Below are 27,636 nucleotides of genomic sequence, written 5' to 3' on the forward strand. Positions count from 1 at the left end.
GTGCTCAAGTTGCTGGCCCTGTCAGACTTCTTTTTTAGCGATGTTGCTTTGTCCCCGGACGTCAGCATTTAACTTGGTGAAAATGATGGTGTTGTTAACAATTGTAATGATGGCCAAAACTATGGGGGGAAAAAAACCCAATTCACGTTAATTTCCTTTATTTCTGTCACTAGCCGTACACATATATTAGAGTTTTCCCCAAAAGCTTAAATAGCCTTTAGACCATTACAGGAAAGCTGATCAGGACTGAGAAAAAATTATTTCTCCTGATTACCCGATTAGAGGTTACACACACACACACACACACACACACACAGAGCTGTCAGCTGCAGACAAATGCAATCAGATTACATATCAGCATACCAAAAGCCCTCAATAGAATTTGTCTCTCCCTCTCTCTCTGTCTCTCGCCCAATTAATGAGGCAATGAATAGTTCAACAGCTCACCCTCGTGTCTCACAAAAGCCTCAATAAGAATTGAACCATACATCCCCAATTCAATAACCATTATGGATCTGAATGGAGATGATTGCCAAAAATGTACTTTAAATGTTATGCGCTAATTGGACCATTAGAACCCAGAGGCGTTAATTCTCATCGTTATGAAGACAACATCCAGCTGATGATATTAATTTCTTGAGAGCCCTGGCTGTGGCTTTATAAATTGCAGACAACATGGCTGCTCTCTCTCTCTCTCTCTCTCTCTCCCTCCCTTTCTCCCTCTGATTGTTGGCTTTATTGTTCCCAGCTCTGGTGCAGGTCGTGTGGAATCCAAATCGCCTCAGTAATTAGCTCGGAGGCTTTGTGTGCCTGGCCGACGCATGCAGATATACGATACAAAATTGATCGCAGCCCACCCAGTCCCCCTCAATCACCCGATTCACCCACGTGTTGCCCGTGCCTTCCTGTTACATACCCCCTCCCCCTTCCCTTCTTGGTTGGTTGGCATAGTAGAGGATTGTGGGATTGATTGTCTTGGGTAGAACTTGGCAAGGAGATAGCTGGTCCGCTCCACCCTCTGACATGGCCTCCACAATGGGCCTTTGTGTGATCAGCGTGTGCAAAGCCTCATCCCTCTAGCTCTAATGGCTTCTGGAGCGCCACCGGCTCAATACGCCATTACTGTTGTGCATGAGTGAAACCCACATACATGCAGGGGGGGAGTGGAGGTGCTGCACAGACCACTAAAGAAGGCCCTTAAAGCAGAGCAAAGCCCCGCCGGGAGCTCCGTCTGCTTACACACAGCAGCACCACCAGTAGAACTCTTTGGAGCCTGGCACCCTAAAAACAAGAAGGGAGGGTCTGAGATGCACCCTGCACGCCACAGGGTTAAGGGTGTGGAGAAAACTGTGAACCTTTAACGAGGCGCTGAATGAAGGACTCATTAGGACGACCACAGCGGACCTTAATCAGTAATTAGAAACTGTGATCTCTGAGAGCTAGCGAGTACGGGGGAAATGAAAACACTCCAAGCGCGAGCGAGCTCTGTGCGGCGCCCATGCTGCGCTGCTCGAGGGTGCCCTCGTTTGTGCGACTGGGTTCTTCAGCAGTGCTTCTCTCGGTGCATGTAAGGGCTCTCACAGCATTCCCCAGAGCAATCAGGACCTCTGCAAACCCCCCCCCCCCCGCTGTCACGCTGACTGCTGTGCCTGAGCATGCTCTACACTGGCACTCCACTGTATGAATACACAGGGCTTCTGTAACGTCGTAATTAAAGGTTTCTTAACAGCTTAAGAGATATTGCAACAAATCAAAGGTGGAGGCACAGTGGCCTCAATATTATTTGTTTGCTTCCACACTGGAAGGCTTACGTTTTAACACCATACTAACTGCAAATCATGTATCCTTTACATGTTTACTGACCATATTTTTTTTCTACTATTCCAGGTTTTTTGAGTAAATATCAATCCAATTTCTATTTCTCCGTAATGTATTTGAAGTAGAGAATGATTCTGCACAGCGTTACGTAATAACGATAATGTAATGGAAGCCATATCGAAAAAGAAATGAATGGATGCCTGGAATGGTAGAAAAAAACATTCCAATGTCTTAAATGTAGCAGCACGATTTGCAAAATGGTCAGCTGTAATATGAAAATAAAAATATGTGACAAAGGGGATAAAACATGCAAAAAGCTCTGTTATGGCCCTTTAAACTTGCAAAATGTGTCTGTTATGTCCCTCTTTTCATATTGATATTGAATTGTTTTTGTCGTCTTTTGACGGATGGATCTAGCTGCAGCCTCTTAGATGACGTCAGTCTCCCTTGTCCTCCCTCTGGAGACTCCTCCCATTGAAGCTATTGTTTATCGGTGCTGCTGATGCAGCTGTTTGTGTGTGTGTGTGTGTGTGTGTGTGTGTGTGTGTGTGTGTGTGTGTGTGTGTGTGTGTGTGTGTGTGTGTGTGTGTGTGTGTGAGTGATAGGGTGGGCGGGGATAGGAGTGCATGAGATCACGGGTGAGCAGCGAGCAGTCCCCAGCGCCATGTGGAAATCCACAAAGACGACTTCCTCTGAAACTAATTAATCGACGCCACAAGCCCATTACGCTCGGTTAAAACAATTAGCATCTGCACATTGCGTGGGGGAAGCATTGTCATCTCAGGCGAGAAAGGGACATCACGCTGGGATATAAATGCCTGTGTGCGTGATAGAGCCAACACTTCCCATTTGAATCAATGGAGCTGAGCGCCATATGAGGCAGATGTGCGGATGGGATCTATGGAATCCCTTCCAGATCGGATATATAGGTGAGGAGATACACCCTGCTGAAACAGAGGAGGTTTTAAATAGCCAAGCCTTTAACTCGATGTGGTTAGGTCACCGCATAACCCCTTTCAAGTGGGAGAGGACGTGTTTTCGCTAACCCATAAACCCTCACCTCCTCATGTCCACTCCACTCACTTCAGCCAGATAATAGCCAGCTCCTCCTAACCCCTGTTAGTGGCTCAGTCAAACGATCCATCCATTCCCATTGAGCGTCGACCACATGGAAGGCCCATTTCTTCCCTGTTGTGCCGAAATGAAGGCGACGCGGACCGCTTGACAGGGTAATTACTTTTAATGAAATAATACGGCCATTGTAGACAGCAATTAAAAGTCGCTCTCACTCCACTCATTAGAGGAACTTACAGTTTACTTTCATGCCTCTGTTTTCTAATGATCCGAAGGCAGGCCTTATAAATCGAAAGGCTGGAGCATGTTAACCCCTGGGGACTGGCCCTCAGGTCCTGTTGACTGTGAGAGCACACAAACAAAGAGAGGAGGAGAGAATAAAGAAGAGACAGAGAAAGGCATGTGGAAGTATAGAAAGCTATATTTACAACTGATGCACCAAACTCTCCCCAAGTCAAAGCTTAGTTATCTGCTCAGGAAACTTGGAAAAACTTTCCCCAGGTGATCATATCTCACAAAATCAAAATGTAATCTAATTCTTTTTCTTTTTTGTGTTAAAACAAGCGAGCAAGCAAACATCAGAAACGCTGATATGTAATCAAAGATCCAGTATTTTACAGATACTGTGATCTCATTTCATATAGTACTAATAGAAATACAAAAGTGCATTAAAGCAGCGGCTATGAGTTCTCTTTTTAAAGCGTGCCAGCCGGCTTCAAGAACTGTTTACTGAGCTACCAAATGCAAATTGACCAGCATTTCCGCACAAAAGTAACATTTCCATATTGCCTTAATGGTTTTTCTTTCTCCAGTCGTCCTCATGAATTCGCAGTCAGTGATGCTTTCTAACTCCATCTCTGGCCTGCTTTTCTCTCTTTCTTTTCTCTCTCTGCAGCAATTTGGAAAGATTTTAGATGTGGAGATTATCTTTAATGAGCGAGGATCCAAGGTAAGTGAACTAGAACACCAGCTGCTTCATTACCATGTACTTCTTCTGTTTCCTAATGATGGCATTAGTGTAGTGTGTACATTGGCTGAGAGTAGTGGTCCCTAAGCCTGGTCCTGGAGAGCTGCATCCACCATGCCTCTCTTTCTCTTTCTCCCTCCCTCCCTCCCTATTGTTTTTGTTGTTGCAGCTCTAACCCAAGTTGTGAATCATTAGCCCTGTCAATCAATTCATTATTGAGCTGTTTCACAATTCACTTAATCCAGCAGCAGGCTGCAGGTTTCTGAAGCTTATGGAATTGAAACTGCTTGTTTAAGAAGCGGGTGTTTAAATCCTGGGTGTTGGTCCTACATTATTCAGGTTTTCTCATTTTGTTTTTACACATACTATAATTCAGGATAAGACTAACGTTCTGTGGGACCTTTTGTAAATAAATGTAGTTTAGCTAAAAGACATTTGAAGGCTAATCCTGTTTACACCTCACATTTCAAGCTTTGGACAAACAGGACACCATGTGTATGCTGTATGGAAGTTTTTACCCACTGAGTCAATGCCCACATCCAAGCTAATTTGATGTGGGATTTTAAAGGAGCCAGTTAAAGAATGAATCCATGAAAAGACCAAAGCCAACAGCGTGTTAGTCCGTCTCTCAGCGCTTTCCGACTTCCCCTTGTTGCTCTCAGCCCAGACAGTGTTTAAAACTGGGTCACAGATATACAGATTTATATATTTTTTTATGCTAAGTACTTTCCTAAAACAGCTGGGAACTGTAGTTTTTAGTAAGTGTTATTTGAACAGGACTAAATAGTGCCGTTGTTGGGGACTCTTTTCAGTGGCGTTTTAATCCACATTTGGTGCTCCAGTGAGTATTTCCGGCAGCATGACTGTGAATATGGGACTTATAAATACACTACGATTTTGTGATGGTGCATTGATATTTTGTGGACAACAATGGAGCTCTATGGTAGTCAGGGATAACATCTAACAGGCATTGACTGCACAGAAAATACTTTATATATATATAGACTTTTAATGGGATTTGTTGATATTAAGAATATTAAATATATGGACATCCTTAAGGTCAATCATAACAAAACAATTTTACCTCTTAATATCCAATTTAAGAGTGTCTAACAGCGTTGATCATGTATGTATGCATTTCAAATATAATCTGAACTCCTAAAGCACGAATACCAACAAGCCCGCAGAAAAATAGCCACAGCGCTGCAGCGTTACCGCAGTATCAGTCTCCTAACCACCTACCATAGACAGGTGAAGCCTGCTCTGGTGTGAACAGCCGAGTGCTACTCATCCAGCTGTTCATTTAATAGAGTGTACTAAGCTCCACAGCTTTCCATTCATAAAGGAGACAGGATCCCTGGCTGGGTGTTGAGGCATGAATACTATTGATTCCCATTCATACCTGGGAGTAGTTTGGGCTCGTATACAGGCATACAGGGAGCTCTGGAACCAGGCAACGCTGCCGAACTCAGCCCCCTCTGCCAGACAAGATTGAGCACCGGATAAACCTGCCTCCTCCGCCGTAACAAGCATTTATTGTTTGTGCCCTACAAAGCCATTACCCATGATGCCTCTCTCTCTCTCTTCCCCGTGTGCTATATAATGAACCTACCAGGCCATTAATAAACAATCTATTTTCTATGAAGCTTTGGCAATTTGCATTCAATATGTTTGTCTCCTTTGAAAAATGGTGGCTCCACTCTCCCCTCTTGTAAGCTAATTATTTGTCCATGATAAAAAAAAGAAGAAAAAAAAAGATAGAGGGTGTAACCACAGTCGGGTGAATGTCCAAAGGATTAATTTTGCCCTCAATTCCGTTTTTTGAATTTATTTCTTTATCTCTCTTTCCCTAAGGACAGGTCCCGTGTTATTTATGCTAGGAATAGCAGCCGGAGATCCTGTGTATGCATACAAGATCACAACGCTCGCCATCTCTCACATGTATTACATCCTCAAGCAATTATCAGGCAGCACCGGCCATGTTTCCCTCTTCCCCTGCCCATACCTCTAGAAGTATATATAGAAACCAAAGGAATGGGACTTGTTTGGCCAGCATATCTTAATGCTGCCGCTATAGAGCTCAGTCCACATAACTCAAGGAAGTGACAAACCCCCCCCAGGGGAGTGAGGGAGTCAGAGAGTTGGGAGGGAGCGGATGAAAATGAGAGGTTGGGTATATTTTGGTCAGGGTGTAAAGTCAATATCCTTGCTCTTCTTTATTACAGAGGATGGTATTTGCGGCGACACCATTCACTTTTTTGCATCAATGAGTCGGTGTAAATTTGCCTCCATAAAAACGTCCCACTTATTAGAGCAGTGAATTAGAAACAGTCCGAGATCAAGTTAGCATCTCTCCTCTGGAAAATTCACACTAACTCCTTCTCCTGTTGCCCACTTCTTCAAAGGGAGACAGGGCCGTTTGAGCGGCCGCACTGCTGAAGTTGTGTAGATAATTATACGACTATTATGTCAGCTAACAGTGTTTTGCATCCGCTGCATCCTGACATTCACCCATGGCAGCGGTGCTGTGCTGTTTAATTGGGTAAAGCAGGCAGGTTTGTTGGTGTTGTTGTGTGAGGTCATGTCACCGTTATCCTCTCCTCCTCGGATCTCTCTGTTTGCTGTTTCCTGACGCCTCACTAACTGCCTCTAATTAATCTGGCTGCTTACAACTCGACTCTGCCGCCGCTGCTGCTCACCCACTCCTGTCTTCTCACCTCTCTTTCCCTTCTCTCCTCCCTTACCCTTTCTTTTTTCCTCTGTGTGTGTGTGCGTGGGTGTGTGTGTGTGTGTGTGTGTCCATCCTTTCTTTCTTCTTTTTCTCTACCGGTGGCTAACGTGGCGCTCTCAGGGCTTTGGGTTTGTAACTTTTGAAACAAGCACAGATGCTGATCGTGCACGGGAGAAACTAAACGGTACAATCGTAGAGGGACGCAAAATAGAGGTGCTTTCACTTTTTCCCTTTTCCCCATCATTTTCTACTTCCTGCCTGCTGCCTCCTAAACTTACCTATAAACCCATGCATTAGCATGTGGCTGCTGTGAGTGTATGTGTGGATATCTGCATCCCTGAATGTATATGTGCCTGAATGCATGCATGCATAATGGTGCATATAACTTGTCCACAGTAGAATGCGAGATCCATACATGTCAACCTGGACACGCCAGTTGTCCATCATTACCTGACAATGGAGAATGAATGCATGCCATCATCCTCTGGGCTCCTGTCAAAATCTGAGAAGACATGCATCCCCCCTGTCACCGTCGTTTAGTCTTGCCTGCTCTAATTCTGCTCTTGTTTACGACGAGCCGAGCCCCCACTCAGTCATTCTCATCAGGTCAATAGAAGAAAATCAAAGCACTGTCTGTGTTTTTCTTTTGGAATCCATTTGTGTATCCAACCAATTTCTGAATTTGGAGGATGTTATTCTTTATATTCATACCTGTGGGTAATTGGTGCATGCTTTCCCCCTATTTCCAGTAATTTGATAATCTGTAAGAAAATTGAAATGATGAATAAATTCATGAAAGGGTGAAACAAACTCAATCATACCAAAGTGCTACATTTACATAATCATTTATTTCTTTCATATTTTTATGAATTTGTCTTGATTCTTCTTGGTTTGCTGCATGCTTTTGGCCCATCCTGGATATCTGGATAGTGAGTGTGAAGGTTGGTGATAACAGGCTGTGTTTTGTTGCTTTGAACAGGTGAACAATGCAACAGCACGAGTGATGACAAACAAAAAAGTGGCCAACCCTTACACGAATGGTAAGTTACAGACTGTATCATGAAAGTTAACAATAATAACAGTTCTCATTAGGGATGGATAGATTTATTTTGCTACAGATAGCGACCCTCGTTAACAGATTATTAACTATTAACCGACAAGCACACAACAGTTTACCTGTCAAGGAGGCACGGACATAGGCTACGTTCCGCTACTTTGACATCGCACCAGCAAATCAACTAGCAGATAAGAAATAGATTGTATAGCCTATTTCCCTTTTACCACGCAACAAACCTTTTAAAATTACCAGTTGTTTTCAACTGGTCTTAATCGGTCAAAATTCTTAATGTTGGTTAATGGTTAAACCGTTAATTATTAACATCCCTAGTTCTCATTGTCAGTTGAGTTTTCTTTTTGTTCACCAGGCTGGAAGCTGAATCCAGTGGTGGGAGCTGTCTATGGTCCTGAACTGTATGCCGGTAAGAGACTTACATTACAGCTTCTGCAGTTCAAAATTTTCCATCTACCTTCCACCGCATGCAGTGCACCGTACCTGAGGCCACTATAAGCCGCAGCGAATCCCAATCTGACCCCTGAATTTTTACAATCGGGCTCATCCTGAACCTACTGAACATGAAATTCCCCTCAAATCAAAGTGAATCTGAGAGCGGCCCAGATAAGCAGTGGATGATCCAAGCCTCTCTGAGTGGCCGAGGGAGCCTGAGCCATTGTTTGCACGGTGTGCAACTGTAAAGCTGAAGAAAAAAAAAAATGATTTCAAGAGCAAGCGCCCCTGCAACTGTTATCAGATTGTGGAGGCTGCTGCTGTGGATGGATTTGCCAAGTGCGCCAGATTGACTTTTACAGAGCTAACCGAATAAGGGAGATTGAGTGAGCGATATTGTTGGCACCTACCCTGTCGAAGGCCGCTATTCCTTCTGGTCCCAGTAATGGAGGAATGAGATGAGCTCAGTGGGGTTTTCCCTATCTCTCTCTGCCTCGACGTGCCAGCTTTATTGCTGTATGTTATATGAACCCTTTGCATTTTAATGAGGGGGAAATGGTACTATTTCATTTGGAAGAAGTGCTGAGCACATCGCGCCACTTTAACGGCTTTCCTTTCTGCTCATTAGACTAAAATCTGTTCATTCCCCGGACAGCTTTACGGCGAACCTCTAAATAACTGTCCATGACAGAAAGCAGTCATCTATCATTTTTATTTCATCCCCAACCCCTCACCCCCTCCATGCCACCTCCCCTGCCTCCCACCCACCTCCTCCTCCTCCCCCCCCCAACACTCCCTTGGTTTCGACATCTTCCCCTGATAATTATACACACACATAAACATACACACATGCCTCTTTAGGTGCATGCACATGCTCAAACATATTATGCCATGGTCAGGTGGAATTTTCCCTAGCTTCAAAATGTGAACATTAAGTAAGTCTTAACTTACATAAACAATCATTATACTGACCTATATACACACACACACAACACTATCCCCTGTACTCAGACCGAAGCATTCCAGCATACAGAAATAGATAACCTATGTAGAACACAGACACTAATACATGTCTCCCCTTTCATACGCACTTTCTCCATTTTACACTCACACACACTCACGCACACACACACTTTTCCAAATCATCTCATAAATCAGAGGGAGTGTGGTCCACCACTCCAGGCAGGGGAAGCAGGAGGGGTTGGGTGATTTATTGGCTGCTAATTTTTCAAGTCGTCTTGACATGGCACTGGAGTTTGCCAAGCCTAAACGACAACATATGCTTGCCAGCTGGGAAGATGGGAAACATAAATAAGAGATACATTTTTGAAACAAAACTGCCCTAATGAGCAGCAAAAGGCCGTTTTAGCTCTGAAAAAAACAAACAAAAAAACACTGACCATGCCTTTGCCTATGATGTTCCTCCCCTCCCTAAGAAAACAAGAATCAGGTTGACCGGATTCATGACATATTCCAAAATCATCATAGCTACAGTTAATATACTTTTGGTGGGAGTAAAATGGGATATAAAGGCGATTAATCACTGTTTATCAGTCCTCATTTCTGTGCGGGAGATCAGTGAAATTGGGAGCCATAAATCCTGGCTCGGTGACAGCACACTTCGTCTCCATTCGTCCTGGCGCTACAGGTTTATTGTCCTCAAAACCCATTCAGGAGAATGACGGATGAGAGCCTCATGCCGGCTCCCCGCTCGTAACCTCTTCCAGGGTAGATTGGCCCCTCCTACTGATGGAGGAGGGGGGTAGGGAGTAGTTGGTAGGGTACAGGCAGGCAACGGAAACCCCAAGTCCATGTCCTCTGTTGCCGCCTAACATCCAAATCTCCCCCAGAAGCTTGCTACAGTAAAGAGTAGCAAGGTGATTAGGTGTCAGTACAAATGTGTGTATAGGGACAGTGTATATTTATATCTTCATATACAGTATATTATCAAGTGTTAATTTGTGTTTATATTCCATATATGGGTAAAGAATTTGGTTATCTATCTGCATATGTAGGTGTGCATGTATACATGCACAGATATGGATCTGTATAATCAGTTTAAATTAATTTTAATATTTATTATGTGAATAACAAAACGGTTGCAGATATTCTATCAAAACATGCAATCTTTTAATTAAAAATGTAAGTCAGAGGAAGATCTGGGTGCAATACATTTCGTACCGTTTAGCTTATTTTACGATAATTAGCAAACTTTTCTGGATTGTTCCTCGTGGTGGATGTTTTCAGCACCATGGACAGCTGCCACTTAGAAACCTCTTCATGTGGCCAGTCCCCTCGGGCAAACAGAGAGAGAGACTCTCCTCTGCAGCTAATTCCTAAGGAGACAGGAGATGAGTAGCTTTTCAGTCAGCGGCTCACATTTTCTGCTACTAAGGTGGAGTTTTCTTGAGGACTTGACTTGTGAAAATCTAGCAGCTGCGTAAATGACAGAAAAGAAAGGCTAATTGCCATCTTAATATATGTAGACAGGTCCTTTCATTGTTGGAGTGTACGTTAGGGGGATAATTAAGCTCCAGACTCTTGATTAGATTAAGCTGTTTTTGGTCCCCAGTGCGTGGATTAAGTGCTCATTGCCCGATGTATTTGAGCAGGAAGTATTAGAGAGATCAACCTTGTGGAAAATCAGATCTTTCTTTATGGGAGCCGGTTATGACCCCATCATTGGCACAGAGCTGGATTACCTCAGGTCCAACTGGCTCTGCAGGTATTGAGCTTCTCTCAAGTTGACACATATGACATATGAGGTGCAGCGTGACCCCGCCGCCCTCCACCACATAACTCATATTTTCTCCAGCCCCCCTCCCGGAAAAGGTGTTTGACTTTGGTGGCTAGACCAGGTTTGTGCTCTCATACACCGTAGCTGTTGTTGCTTTTCACAGGCTTACCAAGGTGTGACAGTGCCTTTGATTTATGGGTTATTATTGAAGCAGTGTAGCCTATCGCCAACTCATTATAAGTTTACATTCACATACATCACTGTATGCATATTGCATACAAATATCCAAAAGAGAAAGGAGGAGGCAATTGTACTTTTCTGGGGCCCAGAAATAGTAGCGATTTGTTAAGAAGAGGGGAAAAAACACACCTTGGAAACTATCAAAGAGGATTGTTTTTGCCCTTTAGCAACCGCACTCAGATGTCCACTGCTCCAAAAAAAGAGACTAATTCAAATGTCAAGGTCAGCATTATAAATCACTTGGGGGGAAAGGGGGCACCCTGCGAGACCAGGCAGTCTATTGGTACATGGGCAGCAAACAAAGTGCCATGCACCTTGAGGTGTGTGTGTGTGTGTGGAGGGGGGGCTGTGTGGGCATTACCTGGCCAAATCGGACACAGAATTTGAATATGTGTGCGTACCCACTAATGGACCGTGATGTTAATGGCAGAAGACATTAAACCTGGCTCTCTGTGTTTTTAAAAGCACCACTAATCTGTCTCCCTGTCAGCTTTATTGAGGCAGCGTGGCTGGGGTGTGCATCGTTCATTAGGGTGTTCACTGGCCTTGTCCACCTGCAGGGTTAACACTGCACTCGGCACAGTAACGCCAGGCCGTCACTCCCCAGGCAAAAACCTATACGCCACCGATTATATGCGAGCTACCATGGATCTTTATTGCAGTTCAGTTTATCTGCCATTGCGAGGGACTGCCTGCCGTCTCCATGGTGGCAACGGGTTCATCTTAAACACATCAAATACATGTTATCTCCCACCCACCAACACCAGACAGGAGCTCCACAGCTCCCTGATTTCTGATTGGAGAATCGGAAGCAGTCTGTGATGAATTCGCCCAAAACATGTCATGGAAATGAATAAAGAATAATAAGGTGAGGGGAGGGTGATGAAGGGGCGTGGCTGGGGATGAAGAATAATGGGGATGACTGTGTTGTGATGGACTAGCCATTGGGGGAGGGACAGAGGGTGAAGAACGGAGGGACGGGGGATGTGAGGGAATTTCGATTGCTGGAAGAAAGGAGGCCAACTTAATCATGTCTAGAGATCGGTGTGTTTGTATGCACCTCTGCAGCTTGTAATCAGAAAGCCGCTGGACTGATTGAAGGTTAAGTAGAAAGCTCAGGATCACATCGTCTGTCCTCTAATCTGTGACCACAACATTTTGCCGCGCCATCACACCAACCTTTGTTCCCACCCTGGAGCCTTTCACCACAACCCTCCCTTTCTTATTCACTGGTAGCCATCAGCAGAGGACATACTGTACTACAGTACTGGTTTGGGCCAGCCCATCTGCTCCGTTTACCCTTGGGGAAAGTTCTGAACATCTAGTCAGGTTGTTCACCAACGTTCACCTCCCATTTGACTGTAGCCAAAACCTAGAAACGCCCTCTACCTCTCCCTCGTCCACCCTCCCACTGTTCTCCTCACTGCTAGCCCATTGTGTCTAAACTATGCAAAAGCTGTGGTGCGAAACTAGTGGTATTGCATCCATTACCTGCCTATGCTTCAAGGCTGCCCCTCACCAGGCTTCAGGAAAGGATGCGTACAGCAAATGTGGATCCTTGCTGAGTACGGCACAAAGCAGCGAGCTGAGAAAGGGGAGAGTGCTCGATGAGGCGCACCTAGAAAAGATTAAATCTATTGTTTCCTTGTCTTCACCATAATGCATTCTGTCATAGGGAAAGCAGTACCACACGTCTCTCTCTAATGTATTCTGTCATAAGGTAAGCAATGCCAAGTCGAGGATGTTCTCTGAAAGTCATTTTCCCTTCTCTCCTGTTTCCCCTTCCATAGTAACAGGGTTTCCCTACCCTGCCACAGGCGCTACGGTGGCCTATAGGGGTGCCCACTTGCGAGGTCGGGGACGGGCTGTGTACAACACATTCCGCACAGCTCCACCGCCACCACCAATCCCAGCTTACGGAGCGTGAGTATTGAATCTTTAACCTGAATCTAGAACAACAATGAGTGCTTCAGACAGTGCCTGACTTCTAGTTGTGTTCATGCTGTAGTGTGGAGGGTGTTGTCTGCACGCAAGACTTTCACGCTCCAATTATGTGTTTGCATGCACATGCTGGAGTTGAACATACTGTATTTGTCTAACTTTAGGTGTGTCATAATGACACAATTTCAAATAGGAGAGACATTTATGTGATTATGTCTAAAGAACATGTACTTTATTCTCAACAGGGGACAGTGTTATAATATATTGTTTTGTCCTAGTTGTAGATAACATAAGACCATGCATTCTCAACAATTATTAAACACATTTGGGGTAACTACAAGTTGTTAAAATGAAAAAACCTGGTCATCAGGTGTTGCTGTCCATTTACTTTGTTATTCTCCCTAGAGGGGTCTTTGGGGAGTAAAATCATTGTTTGTATCTAGGTATGTACATGCCCTGACCCCTATATATTAGTACGTTGTCTATTGACAAAGGAGGAACTAACAAAGCCACAGGGAGAGCTGTAGAGAGCTGAGATAGCGTATTACTGGGCAGATCTCACTGGACTGTGACGAGGGTCTATGCTGATCTCCTGGCTTTGTGCAGCCCTGCCTCACACTCGTCTCTTATCAGCAGTGGTCCGTGTGGCCGTGGGAGAGGTCTGACGGAGGCAGGCCGAGGGCCCAGTATAGCTGTCTATCTGTGATTAGATCAGGATCCATCTTACTGCAGAGAGACTCGCTGCCGAAGCCGAGACTGGAAATCCCACGTCCCCTTTCCCCTCCCTCCCACTCCAGGGCCCTTTGCTACTGATGGCAGCTGTTTGATTTATATAGCGGAGTCATGTGATGGAGCTCCTTTGCTGCCTTCTTTTGTCCTCCCCTCCTCTCCCCACCACCACCTCCACCAGCCCTCCTGACAACACTGCAGCAACTGGAAAGACAAACAATTTTACCAGAGCAGAAAATTGGACGGGGATGTGAAATGGTTTCGCTTTAATGTGTCATTCATTATTTGTGGTACAGTACACTAAAGCTGCTCGGAGCTGACCCCACAGACCCTCAAATGGTCGAAATAAGAAAGAACGTCAAGGTCTGAGATTCAGTAGGGTAGCTCGTACACCGAATCACCTAACTCTTCTTTCCTGTTCTCTGATTTCTCAGGGTGGTGTACCAAGATGGCTTCTATGGTGCAGAGATCTATGTAAGTACAGTTGGCTTTTCCTCTTGCCTGCTTAGATGAAACAGAAGTAAAGCAGACAAAAAGCCCAGCCCTGGAGACAAAAACGTGATCTCCTCAGCCCCTAGCGCTCTCTGAGCCTCGCTGCCAAACCGGCGTCGATTAGGCCTCTGTCTGCTGTGCCAAGAAACCCAACAACAAAATTTAAAACCCCCTCAGCTCCTCCCTCCTCTCTCTCCTCTCTCTTCCTATGATCTCAGACTTTGGCAAAGAGGCAGACTCAGTGTCCCGTGTCAAGTTAGGTCATTTCTTACTTTGGATTTGTCTGGGTTTTTGAGGTGGCTTGTCTCCTGCAGCCCTCCCCCCTTTTCTCGCTACCCCTTTCCTCCTCTCTCCTGTTTTGTGTTTGTGTACACTCAGAGGATTTGGCCGGGATATCCCTGCCTGCCCCAGGGGGTCTGTGCAGGCCCAAGTGGAGCCGGTTCCCCCCCAGCCATCACCATGTGGGAGATAAGAGGAGCAGCAGCAGATAAAGGGATTAGCCTTCCCTCTGGAGCTGTCCGTGTGGGCAGGGTCATATCAGGGGTTGGCCCTGCTGCACGTCGCCCTTGACAGAGAAAAGCATGGACGCTGTGGAGATAATGCTGAAATTACCACCCTGCCCCACTTTGACATTAGTCCAAACGTGTGTGTGTGTGTGTGTGTGTGTGTGTGTGTGTGTGTGTGTGTGTGTGTGTAGGGGGTAATTTGTCCCTTTGATTCTGCTGCTTTTTTCCCCTGCCTCCGTCTGCCAAGATAGCGAGATGACAGTGGACGCAGCAATGACAGTTGCCTCTCACTTTCGCCCTGACGACCAGTGTCTGGGAGCGAAATGCTGAACCCCAGTGATATATGACTTACACAGCAGCCCACATGATAGGACTGTATTTCACTGGGTTTTTATTGTAGCGACATCCACCACCATAGACGAGACCCGGGCTGTGCTCTGAGAGATATTGTTTGTCTCTCACACTCGTTCCGCCACCTCCAGCTAAGTCCTGCACCCCGACGTCCCTTGACCAAAACTTGGCCAGGTTGGTCCATCACTCAACCCGTCACACCAGCCCCTGGTGCTTTACTGCCATTAGTTTTGGCACTGGCCACTGCACTGCTTTAGACTGGCTGAGTGTGCGTGAAGCTCTCGAATGACCAAGAGGAAGCCGTCCCTTAGCCCTTAGTGTCCTCCGTTGGTCATACGGTGGACACTGGCTTGCTGTCAAAACTAGCCGGCTGATGTGTCAAAGCTTCCTTTTGGAAATAGATGACCTGCTAATACATTAGCAGGTCAACACGTGAATATACTCTACATACATTGCACGTGCTAAAACATATGCATGCATGCATGCATTCATTCATGCACCTCTATGTAGAAGCGCACATACATGAATGCACAAACACACACTTCCCACGACAAAATAACAAATGTGCTGCACTGTTGTGTGCAGGATTTGACAATGTGGGAGAGTGATTTATTGGTCTGTGTTTGTTCAGGCTGTTGCTGTAATCAGCACAGTCCCAAGGCAGGGCTGTCCCACAGGAAGTCATCTGCCTCAAGTGCTGGGACTGCCTGCCTGCCTCCGTGGAAAACCTTAAAGGAGAATTGGGGGGGGGGAATTCAATAGCTGTGGCCCCTGACCTGATTTCATGTGCAGCCGCGACCATCCCACCATTGCCTGTCTGCACCACTCTCCATTGGACGTCTTCCCCCTTGAGTTTAAAAATGAATGAAAACATGCATTATTAAAAGCCACCTATCCACGGTATGGCCGCAGATGGGCACACACTCCACTGGCACTAATAGAAAAACAGTGGGAGAACAGCTTCATTTTTCAAATAGAGTAATAGCAGCACTCCACAATGAGGTCTTTAATTCCTTCCGCACTCTGGCAAATGAATACAGCGGTCCTAACTCCCCAACGGTCCGACCGTCTTCTGCCTTCTTCCTTCATTTGTGAGCTGGGGGGGTCGTGTAAAGGCAAAAAGGGTCTCTTAATAATGTAGCAGCACAGCCTCCTCAATCTAAAAATGGGCTGAGTTTGGGAAGTTGGCTCATGTGGCCTTTTGTTATGCTGTTGCTGCTACTCAGATGAGCCTCTAGTGTGACAATAACTCGCTCCCTCCCCCTGACCCCCCCAAATGTGCTGCCGCTCAGAACATCATTCATTCCCCTGTTGCCACCACTTGCCTAATACACCATATATCAAACAGCACCCTCTGGTGTCTGAAAGAGACCGTGCAGTTGGGGAATGTGGGCAAATGAACAAAACACAAATATTTAACTATTAAGCCAATTTAAAACTCTATGTCTGTATTGTTGTTTCCATTTGTCTCTGAGATCTAACCTTTCTCTGTGCAGGTTGAGCTTAATCATTGATTAACACTGTGGTATTCTTACAGGGTGGCTATGCAGCATACAGATTTGCCCAGCCCACCACCACCGCTGCTTACAGTGACAGGTGAGAACCCCTATCATCCAGTTTCTTTATGTACCATTATGTTTTACAAGCACTACTGAATAGCAGTCTGAACAGGTTTCTTTAATTTATCTTTTTGGAGTGTTTCTCAAGCTATTATTTTGCACGTGTTTAAGAAAACACAAGAGAGGGTAGAGCAGGCGGAGATTGCATTTGTTCCCCCATCAGCAATAGGCAGAAGAAACAGAATGTAATGCTAAATAAATAAAACAAATGTTGAGTTTAGAGGGAAATGAGAGACACGTCTGCACCGTGTTCGACAAGCTATCTTTGTTGATGTGAACTTCGATTTAAAGCAACAAGTTGATCCCGCAGGCTGTCGTATAGAGGAAATTACAGACTGAAGGAGAATTAGATGAGGAAGATTGAAGGAAGCGGAGTACACACTTCTTCACAAAATAAGTGTCGGAATGCAGTAAATATCACAGAACAATATCAAAAGTGGATTTTTGTTTTGAGCAATTACAGCATTTTCCTAACAAAAAGCAACACGCCTACGGGCCAATGGCGAAGGTATGAGAGGAATGAGGGGCTGCTTCAGCATTTTACAGTATTCTATGTAGGTTATTTAAGGTTTCTTGGGCTTTCTTCTTCCTCTCCAGTTATCTTATCTATTAGGGAAACCACCATATTCTTTTTAGCTTGGAGCTAAAGAACACACAAAAAAAACCTAACCTTGTTGGATTGGATGAGAAAAGCAGTGATATATGTCTTGACTGTCTGCTTGTGATGGGAGAGTGGGTATATCACTGCGGTATTTATGAATGGCCTCAGGTCTGTGGAAGAGAGGTAGGGAGACAGAGAGAGGGAGAGATGGACCGGCAGGAACTCCATCACTTTTGAGTGATGTCAATCTGGTTCAGGTGTGCTCAGTTTGAGGAGGCGTCACTGATTCATTTCGGCCCCTCAAAGCCGTTTTCAGCCAGGATGTGGGCTGGTTTGGGAATCTAATCTGGGAGGGATTGAGCATGTCACTTGTGATAACGTACACCCTGCCTGAGAGCCTGAAGATCATATCGATAATGTAAGATTTATCAGGCCTCGCCACGGCTCGAATTATGAGCAGCCGTGCTCGGCGAGAGCAGAAATTTTTCACAGATTTAATTCCTCTTTCTCTTGCCTATACTTTTCCCTGAGATTTAATGCAACTCGCCCCCAAGTTGTTTGTTTTGCTTTGTCTGTTTGTTTCCTTTTGAATAAGCGGTCATTGCCTTGGATCAATAGGGGTTTGTTGGTATTGTTTCAGCAATACCTTATCAGACTTAACCGTGGAAGAGGTCACCAGGATTGTGGAAGGCATGTGAAACCCCTGCAAAATATAAAACATTTATTATCTGAAAAGCCTACAGTGCTCACAGGCCACATTACCAAAGCCTGTTAAGTAACTAGACAGAGCTCATGACCAGTGAGTCTGATGAATCCAAGCGGCCTTGTGAGGAGACAGTCATATAGAGCAAGTGACCGGCCACTTTTTTAACGGCTCTGGTTCCCGAAGTGTTTCCCCGTTCAATATCTCCGTTGATGTTTCATTAAATGCTCTTATAGATAGTTTTAAGCCTGGGACCAAGCCAACCAGCTACGATCTGAATGGTGACCATAAAACACTTGGTTTGGCGCAAAATAACATGATTGAAAACGGCAAAAAAGGCAAAGGTACAATACTGCGTACAGATACAATCATAGACTTTAATGGTAGAAGCTTGCTCTAGCCGTTCGCGGGTGCGGGAGACATTTCCATGATGAGTTCCACCAATCAGAGACGTCGCTGTTAAACCTAGGATTGTGGGTAATGTAGTATTTCTCCATAAGATCACGAATAAAACGTGTTTTTCTCGAAACCAGGTTTCATACGGACTTCAAGCTTCTACAGGAGCAGAAACTTCGGTTTTGCATCCTCGTAGCATGTGGTCCGTCTACCTTGGATGGTTGACCCATCATGGCTGATGATCAAAATCCTTGAAAATGAAAGGGATTTTTTTTTTTTTCCGGAACCACACTGTTGAACTCTTGTAGAGACGCTGGTGGCTTCCAATCCGCTCTGTCGAGGCTCTGTGACATTGAACAGGGTGGTTTGACCTGCCGGCCGTCAGCAGTGCCACTCTGGTGAGAGTCATTTTGTAGATATATTAGCCTTAGAGGGCCTGTGGGGTTCAGTGCTCACTGAAGATAAGAGGACCATGGAGACTTCCCATGACCATCTCATGGCACTGGCCTCCTCCCCAAGGAGCCGAGACAGCCTTTCTGATTACACGTCCTGCTCACTGACCTTGGGTGCTGCCGGACTTAAACGGGCCGAGCCATATTTAGATCTTGTATAACTCTATGTAGCGTATGAAAAAAAAAAAAAAAGGCATGAACGCTGTATGTCTTGTTGTCTCCTCTAGGAGAATTTCTTCCCCTCTCTCCACTTTTTTTTTTTTATTCCTGGTTGATTTGGTGCCCTCAGTCCTTGGCTGGGTGTGCCTTATCTGCTCCATGCAGACCCTCATTTGCAAGCGAGCATTGAAGAAGAAGAGAGAGGAAAAAAAAGGGAAAGTAAATAGAGGAATATGTGAAGTTGAATAAATAAATAAATGAGGCAGACACATCTTGTCCTGTCTCAGAAGGAAATTGGAAGGATTAGTTCCAAACCAGCAACAATGAAAAGACAGGGGCGTGAGCCCAGTGTGCAGCCTGGGTAAACAAGAACAGGGTGAGAGACCAAGCCCTCCAGCACCAACTGCTTCTCTGCATCTTTCTTTCTCTCCGTCCCCCTCTCTCTGCTCATTACCCATTCCCTCCACCTAATCAAGATGACAATGAGAAGACAAGTATAATTCACCAACCTTTGAACTCCCCTTTTTGAACCACCTTGTATAATGTAGGAAGCCCAGGAGGCCGAGGAGAGAAATAATTGATTGTGGCAGAGACTTGAAAGAGTTGACTTGAGGGGGTTGAGCATTGAACAAGCATGCATAAATGTTCCGCTCTCCTCGTCAATGATAGATCAATGACCGCGTTCTCTGTGCCTCCTGTTGTGCAGCTATGGCAGAGTCTATGCAACGGCAGACCCCTACCACCACACGATTGGCCCTGCTGCCACATACAGTGTGGGGACTATGGTAAGTCTATGAGACCACCGCCTGTTTCTTTCTGCACACTGAAACATCACGACACAAGCTAGCACACACACAAGACTCAAACTCCAAAAATAAAGACCAGAGACGGCAGCGGTCACTGGTTTTTATTTATGTATTTATTCATCAATTGATTTAGTTTTTGTCATGCTATCTGGCACACCCTAGTGGAGCTGAGCAGAACTGTAGAACCCTGGCATGTGGAAATTGGCTCAGACATTTTTTTTAATCACACAAACTTTGCATCTCAAAATATGCAACAACTAAATTTCCAAGCGTTTTGTTCATTCTCCATCACTCAGCTCGCTACAGAGTGAGTTGGATCACCTTTGTTTTGTTTAGTTTTTCCCATTCAGCCAAACCAAACTTGAAGGGATGAAGTTGAATTGTTAATGTCTGTTTTTAGCTAGCTTTTGCAGCTACTGTAACATCAAAGATGAAAAGTGATGATAAATAAAAGAGCATCTTTATTTATTTTTTTTTAACAGAGAGAGTTTCTCTTTGTTTTTGTTTTATGATGATGAGGGGATGGGACTGGGCTCACAGACCAAAACCAGAGATTAAGGACCTTCAAACGCATGCAGCAGTGTGCCGTGGGACATAAAAGAGAGAGGAAGACGGAGGGAGGGAATTGTCTCGCCCTCCCCTCCTGCCCACAAGCTTGATCGGAGGCGTGCTCTCAGCTTGAGAAATGACTGAAATTTACCATTCCGGCATGCATGCGATTTTTCAACAACATAAAAAAAAAGCGTACTGTTCCCCGGTGCAGCTGCTAGCTAAAAGCTTTCATTAATTAAGGCATTTCTTTTTCCTCTTCATTTACGTAATTAAAAAATGTGCTTGAATGTTTTTTATTCTTTCTTCTTTTTCCTCCAAATTTCCTTCCATTTCTCTGACACTTTGATCGTCCTCTCAATGAAAGTACAAGACTGGATTCGGCCCCTAAAAATACCAGAGCTAATGTAGTGTGTGTTGGGAGCTAACGCAGACTTGTGTGTGTGTGTGTACGTGTACAAATGGCAGGGCTACTGGGAGATGGGCTGTGCCGAGGCCAACATCGAATAAACTCAAGGGCTAAAGAGAAAAGACCGGTTTGGTTCCTAATTCTTTAATCATGTTTGATTAATAGTTCTCCAGCAGAGAGGAGTCATTTTTGCATTTTAAAGATATACAATAATTAGTTCCTCTGAGGTTGAGATTGGAGATTCTCTTTACTCATTTCCAGCATACAGAAGCATCTTGTATGGATGAAAAGTTTCGTACAAGCAAGAGGGCTCCCCGAAATTAGGCAAAATTAGCCTTTGAAGACATTCAGTAGCCTTTGGAGTTTGTCCGACTTCCTAATTGCAGCAGAGACACCGAAAGATGAGAGGGACTGTGTGTGTGTGCGCGTGTGCATGTGCAGGTGTGCATGCATAGGCCCACTTGCATGCTTTGTGTGTGTCTGCCCTAGATATCTTGAGCATGGTGCTAAATCTAAGGGCTAATATCCTGTGGTGGTTTTCCCCCTTCAGAAAGGTGCCGACACCTCCACTAGACTTGAAAAGGAGCTGTGATTAAACGTCTCTGAACTTATTCTGCTTTGGTTGAATCTTTGATATTGTTACAGCCTGAAAAGGAATAGTTTTCCCCAAGTAAAATAGCACTATATTTTTTAAATTTCTTAATGTAATTAATTAAATAAAATACATAAGCTCAGGCCCAGTGCTTATTTCTTTTAAGAAAGTGCCATTTTCTATGTTACTATATTAAAATACTTTTTTTTTTAAATCAACTGCTTCAAGTCTAATCCATCTTAACTCCTGATGACCCTGTTCCTAACACACACTCCAAATATTGGCTTAAATATATCACGATCATTCCCGTATGAAAACCTTTATAAATAACTTGTATGGAAAACGGAAGGAAATTTGTGGAGAAAGAGAAACCGACTAAAGCTGTCAACTGAATACTGATTGGTACTTTTTCATCTTTGATGTTGCAGGCTAGCCTATACAGAGGAGGGTACAGTCGCTTCACTCCCTACTAAAAGAAAGAAAAAAAGCGAGAAAAGACAGAGACATTACCCCAACAAACAAACAAAAATCTCTTTAAAAAAAATTTAAAAAAGACAAACACATGACAAGCAAAAGCCCGGTCCTTGGTGGAGAGCTAAATCAAACTAAAAGCTTCCAGGTCCCCATGCTGAGCCCCTCCCCTGACACCCTCTCAAGCCGATATTTCTACAACAACCTCTTTGATGTCATCATTGGTCTGCTCTTGTTTTGTATTCATTTTGTGCTTTTGGGTTTCTTTTGGAAAGTTTTATGCACATGTGCATTCTCTTGATTGCTGTAGATGGGTGCTGTGTCACCATAACCAATGTGAGCCTACTGCAGCACGCATGATGCATGCTCAGAGGTGTGTGTGTGCAGCCGCTGTCATCTGACTAAGAATATACTGGGGCATTTTTATGATATAAAAATATAAACCGTACAAACAGGACATATACCAAGTCAGATCAGGTTGCCACTGATCACCGATCCATTCCAATTACTTTTCTAACCTTCCATTTAACATGCATAAATCAAGCAACCAGTCCACACGCTGACTGACATGCCTTGGTAATTCTGAGCTCAAAGACGGCACTGCTCTGATTGCTTTTGGTTTTCTTTAAACGTTGGAGTGTCCTACTGTGGAACCTTACAAGCTGTACTATGTGGTATGACAGCATGCGGAGTAAAGGGTCTTAAAGGCCAGATTTCTGTCTTGGACTCACAATGCTCACACTCCGGCCCAGTCTCCTGCAAATTACTGGACATTTATATGCAACTATTCTGCATTGGCGGTTATGTTTTAGGGGGAAATGTAACGCTGGCTGGGTTACGTTCACGGACAAAGTTGCGTGGCTTTTAAAATAAGAACAACCAAAGGTAAATATTGGGGGTGAGCATTTTCCTTTCCCTCCAGCAACCTGGGCTTGCATTGCTTCTCATGACAGTAGTTGGCAGTGATATTTTTTAAACTTCACAGGACCAATTGCAAATTTAAACAGACTAAATTCATCGTGTGTTCTTACAGTAGCTGCCGTAAATGACTTTACTCTAAGGGGTATTAGTTTTGCATTACACCCTGCTTGGTAAACCGCCACGTCTTTTTAACACAGGCAAATTTGTTTAAAAATAAATAAATCCCATAATTTGGTGAAGTGCCCTTTTTTAAGTGGCCTTTCTATTTATAAAAGTTAGCACTGAGTGTTTTGCAGTTTGCAGGATTATAGTTCTGTCTCATATGTTAAGCCTACTTCAAGAAAATGTGTTTTGTGTTAGTAGCTGTGTCAGGTACATTTTGCAGCCAAATTGTAATGTCTTATTGGAATGCATCATAATGGATGGCGTTTCAAATATTTTCTTCACAGAAATTACATTTTAAATATGGAGGAGCAGAATTGGTGGACACAAAATATAAAACATGACAGAACAGACTGTAGCTTCTAAATAGGATTAATTACAAGACTGGATTGGATGCAAATAGCCAATTAACTTAGTCGATTGTTAAAGAAAATGGACAAAAGTTATTGATTCTCTGTTTTAGATTATTGTTAAACTGAATTGAATTTTTGTTCACATTTCACAGACTAAATAGTTAATCACTTCATATTTGACTGCAGGGTTTCTTTCCTCAAAAATCTAACCGCTAAGCGTAAATATGAACTTAATTTGCAGGAGACATGGCTGAATATCCTCACTAACACACCACGGCAGATAAACTGTACTCAAGGTGCACTATAACTAGGGCTGGGTATCGTGTATCGTATACCATGACTTCGATACCAGTTCCTAAAAATACTTTTTTTGATACTAATTTTATACAATCCATTTTAACAAAAAGAAGTTTCAACATTACAAAACTCAAAAAATCTTTTTATTTATTTTTCAGCTGCTACCACGTGAGCCCCGTCTCTGTGGGTAACGTAGTTTTTCCTGCGAGACTCTACAACGTGTAACGTTAAACAGCCAATCAGCAGCATTGTTAGATATTGGTAGAAGCATGCTGCATGCTTATTGGCTCACTGATGAGATTTACTCCTTAGGTATTGAAATTTGGTATTGAATGACAAGGCATTTTTCAATACTCGATACTAAGAACTGCAATTTGGTCTGTGCCTATCTAAATAGGTACTCAGCCCTACCTATAACACCAAATCGTTTCCACATGGACTTACACTCACACACAGAAATGACACAGCACTGAGGCGGGTGAACCCTTTTTTTTTTTTAAGCATTGCACAAAATGTTTTACCTCAGGATAAGCTAACTGAAACTCACAAACTACAATACAGTGCTATTCACTTCTCAGCAGGCAGGATAATTTCATCATTTAAACACAACCAGCAGGTTTGTCCTCTTTGCAACACAGCTTTCTACAAGAGATGATTTTTGTTTAAGCAGAGACCCCGAGAGGATGATAAAATTAGACTGTACTGTTGTTCTTTCTTAAAGCTACTGTATTATATATGTAGACATATACTGTATAACAACTTTAACACTGCACACACATACACGTACAATAAAAGATATATAAAAGCACCCAGGAGTTAGGAAACATAATGTAAATGTGTGTAGAGTGCAGCAGTGCTCGCCTCTTAGCCGACATACAGTGGTTGCATTGGCTTTTATTACAACTTTGTGCTACGTGAGGTAAAAAGAAAATCTCTGTGTAGCAGTTGTCAGCATTTCAGTGCAGCTATGGAAATACAACTCAAAGCTATTGCCAATGGTATTTAATTTATATGTACTCACAAAAGTGTATTTTGGTCTAAAAAAAAATGTTTGTTGCACTTTGTTTTCAGCTTTTTAAAACTTTACGAGATATAACATATTTATAAAAAGTATCATATGCAGCTAGTTTATGTTTAGTCAAGATGTTAAAATGATAGAGTAATGTTGTATATATATATAACAATTTCACCCATAATTTCATGAGTCAAAGAGAATCTTTATGTGGGTAAACAAACATTGTTCTTCCTTTTATATGCTAGTACGTATGCACCATTTTGGGTTTTTTATATGAGTCGAAACAAACTTTAAATATTATTTTTACCATTTTTCAAACCCGAAGTTTGTCCATTTGGACTTGTATAAACTCTGCACCAGAGTACATGGGTGTGGGTGTTCAGTTAGTGATCACTATTAGAAAGCTACACTGGAATGAAATAGATTTTTTCTTTTCTGATCTGAATATGTGTGTGTGTGTGTGTGTGTGTGTGTGTTGGGGGGAGAAGAGCGAGAAAGTGAATGCAGTTTGCTAACATACTGTAGTTAGAGTACAGTTTTATATGACTTCACTCTGTAGTTAGAGTACAGTTTTATATGACTTCACTCTAAGTCCCTGTAAGAACATCACAATACCTCAACTCTGACCTCCAATATATCAGGGGCAAGATTATTAACTTTAACTTTACCCAGTTTGTAAAGATACTAAAAAATGATCCAATGATGAGGACAGTTGATGCAGTCCAATACAATATGACTACACACTGCAATGTTAAACATGACAATGTCTAACTAGATACAGTAGATAGAAGCGGTATTAACTAATCAGTCAATCAGCCGACAATTTACTGTATAGATTATCAGTTTAGTCATAAATATCATATCCTAATTTTCGCTCTTAAATTTGTCATTTTTGCTCACAAATTAACAGCATGTAATGTTAACTTAAGTATGTAGGCTACTTTTCAGAGATTTCAAAAGACATTGTTTAATAGACATCTGATGTATATCCAAAAATCTCCGCTCAAAAATAATTCTGATATAAATTCAAAATACAAATTTATGTTCAATTTTAAATTCATATTTAGATTACTAATAATTGATCCAAATGACTAGTGATTGATATTGTTCTTGGATCCTTTAAAGTCGTAATTTGCTTTGAGTAATTATTACACTGTATATTAGAGGATTAGCATGTGTAATGGAAATAATCAGACTCACAGTTCCGGCAGTATTTGTTGCCTCCTTAACCTCCTAAATCACAAGATTATTCCCAAAATGAACAGACAGCTGCAGTTGTATTGTGCTTTCTAATGTTAAAGGGCCTGATGGTCAACTGCTCAGACATTAATAAAAGAAAATGAAAATATGTGCATGCACATAATACGTTATCCCAACAAATACAGTATCTCAGCATGAGGGTCCATTACAGACTACGATACGACAGCCATGTTATTACAGGGACGAGTTTGAGTATTGTCATTTGGAATTGTGTGCACGGGTTTGTCTACAGTTTACAGAAAAAGTTAAAATTAGTATAGTTTAACTGTTTCAGTGTCAGCTTATCAAGGCTTAAATGTTAAAGACTAAACATGTAAATAACTCTCGTAGTCAGTATTGTAGAGGTATGAGCCATTTAGTTCTGCTTACAGTAAGTCAAAAGTAATTTAAATGTGAATTTATAAAACAAACACTTTATTTTTTGGTTTACTTTGTTTTAGTTGTATTTCATAACCAGCTTATGCAACCAGACCTTGATTTGATCCAAACATATGTTCGTACTTAATGATCGTACTATTGAAATACGTTTACATATCAGCAGTAAAAAAATACTCTTTATTCATCATTTATATTTAATATTCAGTAAACCCTGATAAGCTGGCAGGTGTATTTGGTAGTCCACATAAAAGATTTGTACAAACGACAACCAAGCAAAAAACATTACTGTACTTGTAAATACATTTAAATGTATATACACACACTATATCGCAATTCTGAGTAACTGTTTTATATGTATTCCTATATGAAGTGGGGTTATGTGTATTTTCAATTCAGCTGAACTTGTTCTTGAATTGTATGTAATTTCTATAATGAGAATATATTGTCTGAAAGGTGTAAAGTAATTTTCTTTTTGAGGTAAAAGTATACTATTATGACTCATTTCTTCATTCATGAGTTATTTTTGTTGTCGATATGTGACATAATTAATCTCTGATTGTTTTTGAGTGTCAGAATAAAGCAGTTATAAGAACATTATGTCTGCCTTCACACATGGATGTCGTTGATGCTGTTGTAAGGGTTTTTCATCATAATCTGAGTTTGTTTGTTTTTTTGGATGTGTGCACCTTATTTGTTTCTTAAAAAAAACATTTACTCACTTAGCCCTGGTGGTGTGTGGCCATACAGATGGTTGCAAATAAACTTTTATAAATACATTTTTATGGTGGCCCAGAGAGCTCAATGCAATATGACTTAAGGAAACATGAACAAAAGAAGAAAATATCTTTTCCAGTTTGAAAAGCACTGCAAGTTAAGAAATATTCACCAATTCGACAACGCATGCACAACAAACCATGCTACAAATACACAAAACAGTAGCCACAAAATATCCACAAAAATGACGATAAACGTGGACTAAATGAAACTGTGCATGTCGTTGTAAGTTCATTTAAAGAAATCACATTAGTCATGAATAAAGTTGAGGTAACCGCTCCGAGCAACCATTATCATAGCTTTTTGTCGTTTGAAAATGGCATTAATGGGATGGATATGTCACTCAAAACACAATGTACACACAACAAAACATTCACTGTTCGTACTTATACCTACGAAAGGTAATGCACTATTTAATTGGTATATAATCCACGTAATCGTGAGCCAGGACACGCAGGGCTGATGGAGGAAGTCAGGCGACATAGTTTAAAGAGCGACAAGGTCCGCGTAGGGAAGAGGTCAGGGTGGAAGGATGGGTCAAAGAAAAAGGTCTTTCACCCACTGTTCATGTCCCTTGTTACCACAAAAGTCAACAATTACTTATTGTGAAGTACTTTTGGTACACAACT

The 27,636-nt window shown here is 42.8% G+C and overlaps 1 protein-coding gene across 2 annotated transcripts in view; it reads left to right on the forward strand.

Annotated features, from left to right (window-relative positions):
* The window catches only part of LOC114570170 (RNA binding protein fox-1 homolog 3), a 157,465-nt gene extending 133,762 nt beyond the window's left edge, over positions 1-23,703 (forward strand). Inside the window, exons 5-13 of one of the 2 annotated variants that reach the window (XM_028600426.1) lie at positions 3,788-3,841; positions 6,711-6,803; positions 7,570-7,630; positions 8,015-8,068; positions 12,862-12,994; positions 14,176-14,215; positions 16,628-16,686; positions 19,727-19,805; positions 21,805-23,703. In XM_028600426.1, the coding sequence (XP_028456227.1) occupies positions 3,788-3,841; positions 6,711-6,803; positions 7,570-7,630; positions 8,015-8,068; positions 12,862-12,994; positions 14,176-14,215; positions 16,628-16,686; positions 19,727-19,805; positions 21,805-21,849 (618 nt within the window). In that variant the 3' untranslated portion in view covers positions 21,850-23,703. The remainder of the gene's footprint in view (positions 1-3,787; positions 3,842-6,710; positions 6,804-7,569; positions 7,631-8,014; positions 8,069-12,861; positions 12,995-14,175; positions 14,216-16,627; positions 16,687-19,726; positions 19,806-21,804) is intronic. The other variant, XM_028600425.1, reaches the window with a different exon arrangement.
* Positions 23,704-27,636: the final 3,933 nt, after the last annotated feature.

Source organism: Perca flavescens, chromosome 15 (assembly GCF_004354835.1).
Source record: "Perca flavescens isolate YP-PL-M2 chromosome 15, PFLA_1.0, whole genome shotgun sequence".
NCBI classification, from domain to species: domain Eukaryota; kingdom Metazoa; phylum Chordata; class Actinopteri; order Perciformes; family Percidae; genus Perca; species Perca flavescens.